The sequence below is a fragment of the Scardinius erythrophthalmus genome (assembly GCF_964197995.2).
Source record: "Scardinius erythrophthalmus genome assembly, chromosome: 7".
Lineage (NCBI taxonomy): Eukaryota > Metazoa > Chordata > Actinopteri > Cypriniformes > Leuciscidae > Scardinius > Scardinius erythrophthalmus.
In genome coordinates, this window is record NC_138227.1 from 17,883,965 (window position 1) to 17,896,012 (window position 12,048).

The 12,048-nt window shown below is 38.1% G+C and overlaps 1 protein-coding gene across 3 annotated transcripts in view; it reads left to right on the plus strand.

Annotated features, from left to right (window-relative positions):
• grik4 (glutamate receptor, ionotropic, kainate 4) overlaps positions 1 to 12,048 on the plus strand; it is a gene marked incomplete at its 5' end in the record, with an annotated part of 195,774 nt that overhangs the window by 180,633 nt on the left and 3,093 nt on the right. For all 3 annotated transcript variants that reach the window (XM_081371082.1, XM_081371080.1, XM_081371081.1), the window contains 4 exons: positions 5,893 to 6,058; positions 6,482 to 6,707; positions 8,081 to 8,209; positions 8,289 to 8,407. In XM_081371082.1, coding sequence (XP_081227208.1) covers positions 5,893 to 6,058; positions 6,482 to 6,707; positions 8,081 to 8,209; positions 8,289 to 8,407 — 640 coding nt within the window. The remainder of the gene's footprint in view (positions 1 to 5,892; positions 6,059 to 6,481; positions 6,708 to 8,080; positions 8,210 to 8,288; positions 8,408 to 12,048) is intronic.

The following is a 12,048-nucleotide window of genomic DNA, read 5'->3' on the forward strand; positions in this document are numbered from 1 at the left end:
AGTATATTTGGCTTATTTCAAGTACAAATATTTATAATAGAATTATATTATATAATATAATAATTATGTTTCTTTCCCCATTGGCAGATAATTAGCAAAAAGAAAAATGCACTTTAATTATTTTTTTCTTCTTCCAGGAAACAAGACTAAATACCTTATGTCATTTTTCTTATGTAGAAAATGTATCTTGATTTAAGAATCTTTAGTGATTTTGACTGGAAACAACAAGACAGCATTTTTTGCAGTCCAAGTACATTCATTCATTACGCATTTTTCCCTGTTGGATTTTAATATTGGCAATGGCAACGGCAATTTATTTATATAGCACAATTAAATACAACCCACATTGTCCAATGTGCTTTACAATAACTAAAAACACAAAAACTAACAACAATAAAATCAATTAAAAAAAATGTAAATAAAATACCATAAAATAAGCGCTTCAACATTTTAAAATAACAATGAAGTACAATGGAAGGGTGCTTCAACATGTATTAAATGCTTTATCAAACAATTTTTTTTAACTTAGATTTAAAACCAGATAAAGATGAAGCCAGTCTAAACGAAATGGGCAAGTCATTCCAGATTCTGGGTACCCTGGTAATCAAGAGTTCTCGCGAGAGCACAAGTTGAATTTGCTCAGCGAGTTACTCTGGTGTTGAGTAATGATGCTCATTAAATATGCCCCTCGATCTGAGCTGCACCAATCACATCGGGTTATCTGATGTAGGCGGGCCAGAGGCGAGCTAAACAGAAGACGACAGCGCTGTGACGTCGAAGTCATTAGTAAACATTGCAAGATGGCTATGGATGAACACCAGTTGTTTGAAACGGCTTTGGCCGCTACAATAAACGATTTAGACTTGGCTTTTTATCTAAAACAGGAACAGAAGACGCCACTCGAATTGTTCCTTTGCAAGAAGGGTGTTTTTCTTGGATACAGTAAGAGTATAATCTACCGGTTAGCTCCCCTGGTAGCTAAGCGTATGGGGCTTGTTGTTGTGATTGGTCGTAGTGTTATCCAATTGCGTGCAGTGAGATTTTCAAATGCATGCTTGGTGCCGCCCCTCGAGCTGGGCGATTTTCTTTTACTGTCTATTGATTTTCATTAGTTGACGCCAGACCATTAATCTTTTAGATTTAGGTCTGGATTTCCAGGCTAGATTCTGGGGGCAACTTCAGAAAATGCATGGTCCCCCCTACACTTCATTGTAGGGGGGACCATTCCGTCATTTCCGGAAAGACAGGAGTCTCTGATTGGATGACCAGAGTGATCTAATTGGATGGTGCTCAGTCAATAGGGTGGCTGGAGCCATACCATTTAAAGATTTTAAAACTTTAAAATCCACTCTGTATCGCACTGGCAACCAGTGTAAGGAACATAAGATAGGAGTGGTATGATCCCGTTTTTTTTGCACCCGTCAGAAGTCTTGCTGCCGCATTTTGGACTAACTGTAATCGTAACATAGCTGAATGACTAATCCCAACATAAAGACAATTACAGTAATCCAGCCTCGAAGAAATAAATGCATGGATTACTTTTTCGCAAAATTTTAAAAGAAAGAAATGTCTTTATTTTTGATAGCAGTCAGAGCTGGAAAAAGCAGGATTTCACTGCTAAATTTATCTGCCTGTCAAATTTCAGAGATTCATCAAACACCACACCCACATTTCTCACCCAGGGCTTCATACAAGAGATGAAACCATCAAAATTTAGTTTAGGAGTGATAGAGGAATCGGACGGTCCAAATATAACAATTTCCGTTTTACTCTCATTAAAATTCAGAACGTTTAAAGACAACGAGGTCTTTACATTAGTCAAACAGGCCATAAGCGTGTCCAGACCATCTGAAAACCGTTTTAAGGGCAGATAAATACATTTACAGAGTGTCGTCCGTGTAACAATGGAATGACAGCCCATGTTTTCTAATATTAAAACCAAGTGGAAGCATGTATAAAGAAAAAAGAATGGGGGCCAAAATGGACCCTTGAGGAACCCCACAAGATAACACAGCATTACTAGAGGTATGTTCTCCAATCTTCACTGAGAAGCTTCTGTTAGTAAGATAAGATTTAAACCAGTCCAGTGCACTACCTGTAATGCCTGTATAATGTTCCAAATGGGCAATAAGAACAGCATGATCTACTGTATCAAATGCAGCAGTTAAATCTAAAAGCACAAGAACAGCATAGTCGCCAGATTCACAGGTTATAAGTACATCATTAAAAACCTTCAACAATGCAGTCTCTGATGTTTTCTAAACCCAGATTGAACATTTTCAAAAATATCGCTTTATTAGCTAGGAAGCTTTGCAGTTGTTGCAGGACTATTTTCTCCCAAATCTTAGTAATAAAAGACAAGTTGGAGATGGGTCTAAAATTGGCTAACACTGTGGGGTCTAGGTTCTGTTTTTTAAGCAAGGGGTTGACTGATGCATGTTTTAGCAGATCAGGTATAATACCAGTTTCTAAACAGCGATTTAACATGACCAGAAGAAGAGAACCAACAACATCAAGGACTTGTTTGAGTAAAAAAAAGGAGGGATAACATCAGTAGAAGAGCCTGAAGGCTTAAGGTGCTCTACTATTTCTTGAAGACGAGTGCCAGTAATAGGGCTAAACTGACTAAAAACAGCAGTACAACTAGGGGGAGTTGAGGGATCAGAAGAAAAGGGAGTGATTCCCAATCTCTGATCACTTATCTTAACAAAAAACTTCAGAAAGTCCTCACACATAGATGAAGACACATCAGCTAGCGAGCAGACAGGAGGGTTGATAGTGGCATTGATAATATTAAAAAGAGTTTTCGGTCTATGATAGTTTTTATTAATAATTTCAGTAAAATACCTTGATTTGGCTGCTTTTACCGATTTCTGATATTGAGATAGCGAATCTCTTAACATTTCAAAAGAGACCTGAAGTTTATCCCTTTTCCATTTATGCTCAGCTCTTCTACAAATCTGTCTAAGAGAGCATATTGTATCATCTCGCCAAGGCTCAGTTCTTGGTTTAAGATTTAGTGCCTTTAGCGGTGCAACGGAGTCTAAAACGTTTTCACAGATAAAATTAAACCTAGACAGAAGCTCTTCAGATCACAATGACCATCTTCCATTGATAGAGTAACGTCATGGAATGCTAAAGAAAAGCCATTTCTGGCAGTAGACGTAGTAAGCCAGAAACGGCGAGCATAAGTAATAGATTTTGGAGCATTAAATGCAAAAGGAACAGAAAACTTTGACTTAAACAAAAAATTGACTTATGATCAGAAAAACACCTCAAGATTGCAGAGGGAAAAACCATGAGATAACACTCATAACACAAGTCAAGTGTATGTCCATGATGATGAGTGGGAACATTAGCTAACAGGTCAGCAGCACAACAAATATGAACATTAAAATCTCCTAATATCAAAAGTTTGTCATATTTCGGTACGAATTCTCACAGGAAGTCTGCAAACTCAGTAAAAAATTTCTTGTGTTTAGGAGGACGATAAATCACTGCAATCAGAAGAGGCTTATAAAGTTCCAGCGTAAACAGCTGCAATTCAAAGCTGTTAAACTCATTAGATGCAACAGAGCGGCAAGAAAACACGTCCTTGTAAATGGAGGCCATTCCTCCACCTCGACCAGTCAAAATTGAAAAAAATTGAAAAATACGCAGCCATTCCTCCACCTCGACCAGTCAAAATTGAAAAAAATTGAAAAATACGCAGTTTGACGGTAGCACGTAGCAGTTCAGAAAAAGGACTTGAATCCCCAGCAGAAAGCCACGTTTCAGTTATAAATAAAAAATCCAAGTCTAGAGAAGAAAAGAAATCATTCATGATGAAAGTCTTGTTTACCATAGATCTGGTGTTGATCAGGGCCATTTTTTGCCGTGGCAGGTGCTCGGTGGATACCTTAGGCTGCTTAGCCCTAGGTAGCGTGCGATGATGGTCCATGCAGACTCCTCCATGGTAAAAGCGAGGAGAGCAGAAACCAGGAAGCTCTAGAGATCGCCATTGGATGAAGTGGTCTCGCGATGGGTTTTTACTATGGAATTTTTATAATGTTTTTTGTCATATTGTTACATCAGATTTTGTGATATGTTTTATTTCAATAGATATGTTTCCATCCACTTGTTTTTATGCGCTTTTTTGGGGTATTGCATAAAAAACAGCTGGATGGAATCGTCAAGATGCCCATAAATGAAAGATGCGCATAAAAAACGTATGCATTCAGTTGAAGTGGATACATTTTTTATCCAATAAGCATATGTATAAACATATGCATAAACTATGATGGAAACACATTTACCAAATAAATCATTCAATGTGCAACAAAAAACTCACATGGCTTAACTGGACTAACCTGCAGACCAATTTCATTACACAGCATCTAAAATGTTGGTTTGGTCATTCTGAAATGCCTGAGCCAAAGTCATCAGAATGATGTGGGCTGCATCTGAAAGCTTAAAAATTCCAAGGTTGCAAGGCATCAAGGCACGTCCGAATCCAATGTTAGTGTCACTTCCTGTCTCCTGAGATTCCTTCATCTGATCGATTTTTGAAGGCAGCATAGAGAGTCTGTGATGAAATCAGTTTCGTGAGGTACCTTCATGCACAAACACTGCCTACAAAGTCATTGCCGGATAAGGCAGTAAGGCAACAAGTCAGCTGCCTATGTTTTCAGACGCAGCCTTGATATAATGACCTCCTAGAAATGTGTAACACAATTGCATTCCTTCCTAACATCAGGCATCCAAACACAAGATAACATGACAGCATTTTTTTGCAGACGAGTTTTGTCTGTGTGCTCTGAGATGCAAGTAATTTTTCATGGAGGAAAAAAGAGCCACAGTGGCTTCCCAGATGTATTTTGCGTCAATTTCCTAAGAAGTGACGATTTTGTTCTCTTAAACACATGGGATGGAAATGCTGCTTTATTCGCAAATGTTTTATGTGTTATTCCAATTTTGTGCAAGATAAACTCTGGATGGAAACATAGCTAAAATTATTATTTAATTTGTTAACATTGGATTACTAAAACATTTTGGTTTGTGATTGTCAATTTTCATATTTTGTGACAGAAAGGTACACACTCTTGAGAAGTAATTGCCAAGGGTCATGGCTAAATAATCTGCAAAAATTGCCAGCAAATTAAAAATTCTAACACAAGTTAGTTATACAAATACGTTTATCCAAAGTGACGTTACATTGCATCAAGCTATAGACATTTCTATCAGTTCTTGCATTTCATGTGAATCGAACTGATGAACTTGGTTTTGCTAGCAACATTCTTTTCTGATTGATCTAAAAGAATGCTTATTGAATATTTTTGTTACACTTTTTATACATTTGTGTATGATCAAATTCTTAAAAAAAAATAATAATAATAATTTGAAAAAACAAACATTGAATCCAGTACAGGTCATTTTGCCCCTCATTATGCATTTATGTTGGTTTTTGGAGTCTTTAAGCTCAGCTAGCTTAACCAGCAAAGAAACTGGTTTTGCATGCTTACACTGAATTACCAGCTCAACCAGCACCAAACCAGCATTAACCAGCTGTTTTTTCAGCGTATTTTTCAGAGTATTGCATTCTTCTATACCCTGATCTCATTGTCAGCTGCTGGATATAGCAGATAAAAGTGCTACTCTCACTTGGCCTCTGTTTTTCTGCTGCGTTATTATACTGTCATTTTTCGAGGCCTTGCCGACTGCAGCACACTGAGGTCAGTGGAGAATAAAAGCAAGCTATTTTTGAGTATTCAGAACAGGCATACAGTATTCAGAGAAGCCTTTCAACTTCTCATTCGGATGCCAAGCTCACAGTAGCTCCAAGCTCTTTTGATGTTGGGTCAGAGCTGCTTCTACGTTGTGTTCCTCGTGCCTAAAACTGGTTTGTCATTCCAGGTGGGCCTTCACCTTGATCATCATCTCTTCCTACACAGCCAACCTGGCGGCCTTTCTCACTGTGCAGAGGATGGAGGTGCCCATCGAGTCGGTGGACGATCTGGCTGACCAGACGGCCATCGAATATGGCACAATGCACGGAGGGTCCACCATGACCTTCTTCCAGGTGAGATCTTCAAGGACAGAATGAAAGAGAACTCCACCCAAAAATCAATGGCCTGTTGGCACGTTTATTGACCATGTCGCTAGCGCTCTTCCCTACTTTGGGATTTATCTGTTTGCTGTCTTAATGTCAATCCCCCTCGATATCTTTCCCTCTCCAGAGGGCTGCCCAGACTAATTCACACATTTTTATGCTTCCGAGGGGCCGTTTCTTGACCCGTCTCTCAGCAAGCACAGGCTGTTTCACATATTCAGTTGTCACATCAACATGTCAAACTGTCAGCTTATCAACCACCAAGTCCTTGGTTAACACAGTCAGTCTAGCCTTCTCAAATCTCTAGTGACTGGCTGTCAGGACTCCAGATGAATGTTGAGGAGCAAGCAAGAATGCGCATAATGATCCTAATATTTCCTGTTCTTCGGTTAGAACTCCCGCTACCAGACGTACCAGCGCATGTGGAACTTCATGTACTCCAAGCAACCCAGTGTGTTCGTGAAGAGCACAGAGGAGGGCATTGCCCGAGTGCTCAACTCCAATTACGCCTACCTGCTGGAAAGCACCATGAACGAGTACTACCGCCAGCGCAACTGCAACCTCACCCAGATCGGAGGCCTGCTGGACACCAAGGGCTATGGCATTGGCATGCCTCTGGGTGAGAAATGAGTTTCTGTTGGAGAAACAACAATGACTAGAGTTTATGTGGAGTTAGCAGGTCTTGTATTGATTAAAATGCAACTAATTCAAATCTGCATAGAAATGTACCAGGGAGTCTTGCACACTGCAAATTGTTTTGTTTTTTTATGGTGGTTGCTTGTCATATTGTATAATATGATCTCAGTGAGATCTTTTGTAAAAGCCGATGCAGTCTGTGCAACTTCAGCTTTATTTTTGTCACCGTACGATTGACAGCGTTGACTGGCTGATCAATCTTGTCAAAATCTGACATTCTCATTAACATAGGAAATTGAAATGGTACCACACACACCATGTTTATGTTTTACCTGAAAGAAAAAGAAAAATTCTGTTGAGGCTTCACAAAAAAAAAAGGGAAAAAAATATTTTTCCAGAGCAAACTCAATGTAGTATGATCATAACATGAAGGGAATGCTAATGAAAGGTTTGGAGTCAGTAAGATTAAATTATAATGTTTTAAAACGTATTCTCTTATGCTCACCAAGGCTGCATTTTTTTTTATTCAAATACAGTAAAACAGTAATATTGTCAAATATTCTTACAAATTAAAGTTGTCTATTTGAATATATTATAAAATGTCATTTATTTCTGGGATGCATCATTACTCCAGTCTTCAGTGTCACATGATCCTTCAGAAATCATTCTAAGCAGCTGATTTTCTGCTCAAGAAACTTTCTTATTTTTATTAACAATGTTAAAAACAGTTGTGCTGCTTAATAGTTTTGTGAAAACTATGATATATTTTTTTCAGGATTCTTAGATGAATAGAAAGTTCAAAAGAACAGCATTTATTTGTAATCGAAATCTTAGTATTTATCCTTGCTGAATAAAGTATTAATTTCTTTGTAAAAAAATTTGAAGGGTAGTTTAAATAATTTTAATTATATATATATTTATAATAATTATTATTATTATTATTATTTTCTATTTTTCATTTTATTTTATTTTCACATCACCACTAATATAAATGGACACTGTCCATTAACTAATTGGTTGCAAGTGAGCATGCTACAATAAGTGATGCAAGATTGCCAAATTTACCCTATAATGAAAGAAATCTTTTTATATTTAGCCAAAATTGCACAGTGCACACCAGGCTTTAATCGGATCGCTGAAGTTAAACTAATCCATTGACTGAATATAAATTGCACTAAATTGATTTTAACCTATGTTAACCAAGGATTTATGCCCAACAGATGCTTAATCAACATGATTAATGAAAGGGCTTAGGATACGATAAGCTAAAAGAACAGAGTCAGCAGAGCAGACATGATACATCCAGCTCTGACTTTTGACTTCTCTAAGATGGATATTTATGACTGTTTGTTTCAGGCTCTGTCTACAGAGATGAGTTTGACCTGGCCATACTCAAACTACAGGAGGAAAACCGCTTAGAGATCCTGAAGAGGAAATGGTGGGATGGTGGCAAGTGTCCGAAAGAGGAGGATCATCGAGCGAAAGGTAAACCACCTGTCACTCAACTACTGGTCCAAACAGAATCTGTCATTAGACGTTTATCTTGTTGTGTATTTCTGTGTAGGTCTGGGCATGGAGAACATTGGTGGGATCTTCGTGGTGCTTGTGTGTGGTCTGCTGGTGGCCATCTTCATGGCAGTGTTGGAGTTTGTGTGGATGCTGCATCATACGCCAGGAACAGAGGTGAGAGAGGGCTATTTTACCTGCCTCTGCTTTCTGTCCTTCTCCCCGCCCTCGCGCCTCCCTCCCTGAACCACCCCACACCCCATCCCGCACCTCACAAAGAGTATACCTCAAACTCATCTACACGGGTCTTCACTGTCACAACCAACACGGCCTAAAGATTTTTAACGTTTGAATGAAATGAAGTTCCTTCTGTTTTGTCTTTTATTTTCCTCCCTGAAGCAGATTGATGGCTGTGTGTGTCAGACTGCATTGTTTCAAATGAAACACTGTGATTTTCACTAAATAAACACATCAGCATGTTTCAGTAGAACCCCAAGACGTGACTTTTTTTTTGGAGGGTACAAATGCATGAGTGTTTGTTTATGTCTTCATGACTTACTGTATTATGGACCCTTTTCACATTTTTGGGGTTCTCAGAAGCAGAAGTCGTCATAGTTGGATAAACTTCTGTAGTGGTGAATGGGAGACGACAGCAAATGAAGACTTCAGATGCAAAAGCCTCTAAGTCCGTCTAAAGTTTTTGTTCAATATTAAACATTTTTATCAGGCTCCTATGTATAGGTTTCTACCCAAGCACCGGCATTTCTGAATGGGCTGAGGCTGGGATTTAGTGAGTTTGAAGTGAAAGTATTTGATGAACGTATACTATGTGCGGAGAGCATTCACTCAATATTATTATCTCATTTTTGACAGAGGTTGCTTTTAGAGACTTTTGCATCGGAGGTCTTCAAACTAGAATTTTTGTATTTTCTCCAATAGCAAAAGAAAAAATACATGATAGCGTTTCTATGACTTTTCCCAAAAGAGGGGAAAATGTAGAGAGATTGATTACAACGGTTAGAAGAGAGAATTATGTCAAATGTGCCGTCGTTGTATTAGAAACGCCCTCGCAGAAGCGTTAATTTGTTTTTTGTAATTTACTACCTGCCAAGGTAACATGCCAAAAAAATTTTTTAATTAAAATATGAAAAACTACACTAGATTTGCAATTTTAATAACTGTGAACACAGTCTGTGAAAAGGATCCATTGATTGCCCATATTCATAGACTGAGCATTGTGTATAAATATTCACAGAAAAATAATGTGTTTGTCTAGATGTGGGTGAGTGTAAAGTGAGGCTAAACTAAATTCTAATTGAAAAATGTGTGTTTGTTTGTGCACTTAAGTTTTATGTGTCAACATCAAGTGACTAGTTGAGCCAGTGCAGTTTCGACCCTATTTTTGATAAATAAGCTAAATACTTGCATTACCCTTTGGGTAGCTTTGTGTATTAGCATTATGTAGTGTGTGTTTGTGTGTGTGAGGTGCATTTATGCATGCAAGTGTATAATTAGGGCCCTGCACTGGTATGCCTCATAGTCCAAAGGGTAACACGTTCTACCTGTCCTGTATATATCTCTTCATCCACACCACATCACATTGATCCAACACCAAGATGACCCCTCCAACCAAAGTATGGAGCGAAATATGTGCCATAATTTAACAAACAAATCCAGCATTTTGCAAACAAACTCAATCTACTTTGCAAAGGAAAACTCGACTCGCAAACAAACTCAATCTACTTCGCAAAGGAAAAAACAAACAGAAAGCAATGTGCAAGCACAAAGGTCACAAATGCGTGCAGGCAGATTTTCTCACAAATGCGTCCAGGCAGATTTTCTCACAAATGCGTGCAGGCAGATTTTCTCACAAATGCGTCCAGGCAGATTTTCTCACAAATGCGTGCAGGCAGATTTTCTCACAAATGCGTCCAGGCAGATTTTCTCACAAATGCGTCCAGGCAGATTTTCTCACAAATGCGTCCAGGCAGATTTTCTCACAAATGCGTCCAGGCAGATTTTCTCACAAATGCGTGCAGGCAGATTTTCTCACAAATGCAGTTGAGCAACTTCCTCCTCTAAAACAGTAGATGGCGCTAAACTATAGGCTAATTTAGCGCTAGTCTCCCAGGAGAAGCTCTGATTTGAAACTTGCATTTGCCTACAGCTGAGGAAAATGACCGGTGAACGGGTGTGTTTCTGTCTTATTTGATCTATAATTAACCTTTTTGAGGTTTTCTCTTGCCAAACGTTTATTGCATATCTAGACAGAAATCCACATTAGCACCATAAATTAGTGATTATGTCTACACTTGAACGAATCTATTTCTTTCGTTCTCCATAAATGAATGAGAACATTTCATTTAATTGAGCAGCGGGTTTCATTTGTGTGTCCAAAATAATAATTTGGGCACTGCATAGGCTACGTCACAGGCAAGATAAGAAACAATTGTATATTGTTTTTTTTTTTTTTTTTTTTTTTTTTTGCATTAATTATTTTTTTACATTAATTGTTAAGCTGACTGAATTCCAACTAGGCTAAATAAATAAATAAGTGGGAGCCTCCTTTCAATTAAATTAAATGTTCTCATTACTTTATAGAGAACGAAAGAAATAGATTCATTCAAGTGTAGACATAATCACTAATTTAGTAATTTCGCATGAGTCCGATGCAGAAAAAAATGACAAAAAGCAACAAGATGGCAGAGCTTTCAGCTTATAGATTCCCCGATCCTAGAGAGTGAAGTGCTACTAAGTGCTAATGTGGATTTCTGTCTAGATATGCAATAAACGTTTGGCAAGAGAAAACCTCAAAAAGGTTAATTATAGATCAAATAAGACAGAAACACCCCCTTTCCCCGGTCATTTTCCTCAGCTGTAGGCAAAGGCAATTTTCAAATCAGTGCTTCTCCTGGGAGACTAGCGCTAAATTAGCCTATAGTTTAGCGCCATCTACTGTTTTAGAAGAGGAAGTTGCTCAACTGCATTTGTGAGAAAATCTGCCAGGACGCATTTGTGAGAAAATCTGCCTGGACACATTTGTGAGAAAATCTGCCTGCACGCATTTGTGAGAAAATCTGCCTGGACGTATTTGTGAGAAAATCTGCCTGGACGCATTTGTGAGAAAATCTGCCTGGACGTATTTGTGAGAAAATCTGCCTGGACGCATTTGTGACCTTTGTGCTTACACATTGGTTTCTTTTTGTTTGCGAGTTGAGATTTCCTTTGCAAAGTGGATCGAGTTTGTTTGCGAGTCGAGTTTTCCTTTGCGAAGTAGATTGAGTTTGTTTGCGAGTCGAGTTTTCCTTTGCAAAGTAGATTGAGTTTGTTTGCAAAATGCTGGATTTGTTTGTTAAATTATGGCACATATTTCGCTCCATACCAAAGGCCCACTAACATTACAGCTCCCAGAATCACATCATTGTTTGTGTGCAGTGCCTTTTCAAACTCATGACAATCCTTTTTTTTAATTTGCATCGAGTATGTTGATATTTTTCAGAAAACTTGTTGAGTTCTGGATTTGATCAGCTAAGATGAAATGAATGCTAATGGGATGTGGCATAATTGGGTGGAAGTAACATCAAATTTCTGTATAAATTCATCACAAGCAGCTTTTTTGTTTTATTCGTGTCAAATTAAAAGAAGTTCAACTTTTATATATAGTTCACACCAAAATGAAAGTTTTGTCCTCATTTCCTCACCCTCATGTCATTCCAAACTTGTTTGACTTTCTTTGTTTTGCGGAACATAGAAGATATTTAGAAAATTGTTTTCATTTCTCATAATATCTTATTTTATGTATGAAAAAAAACGACACA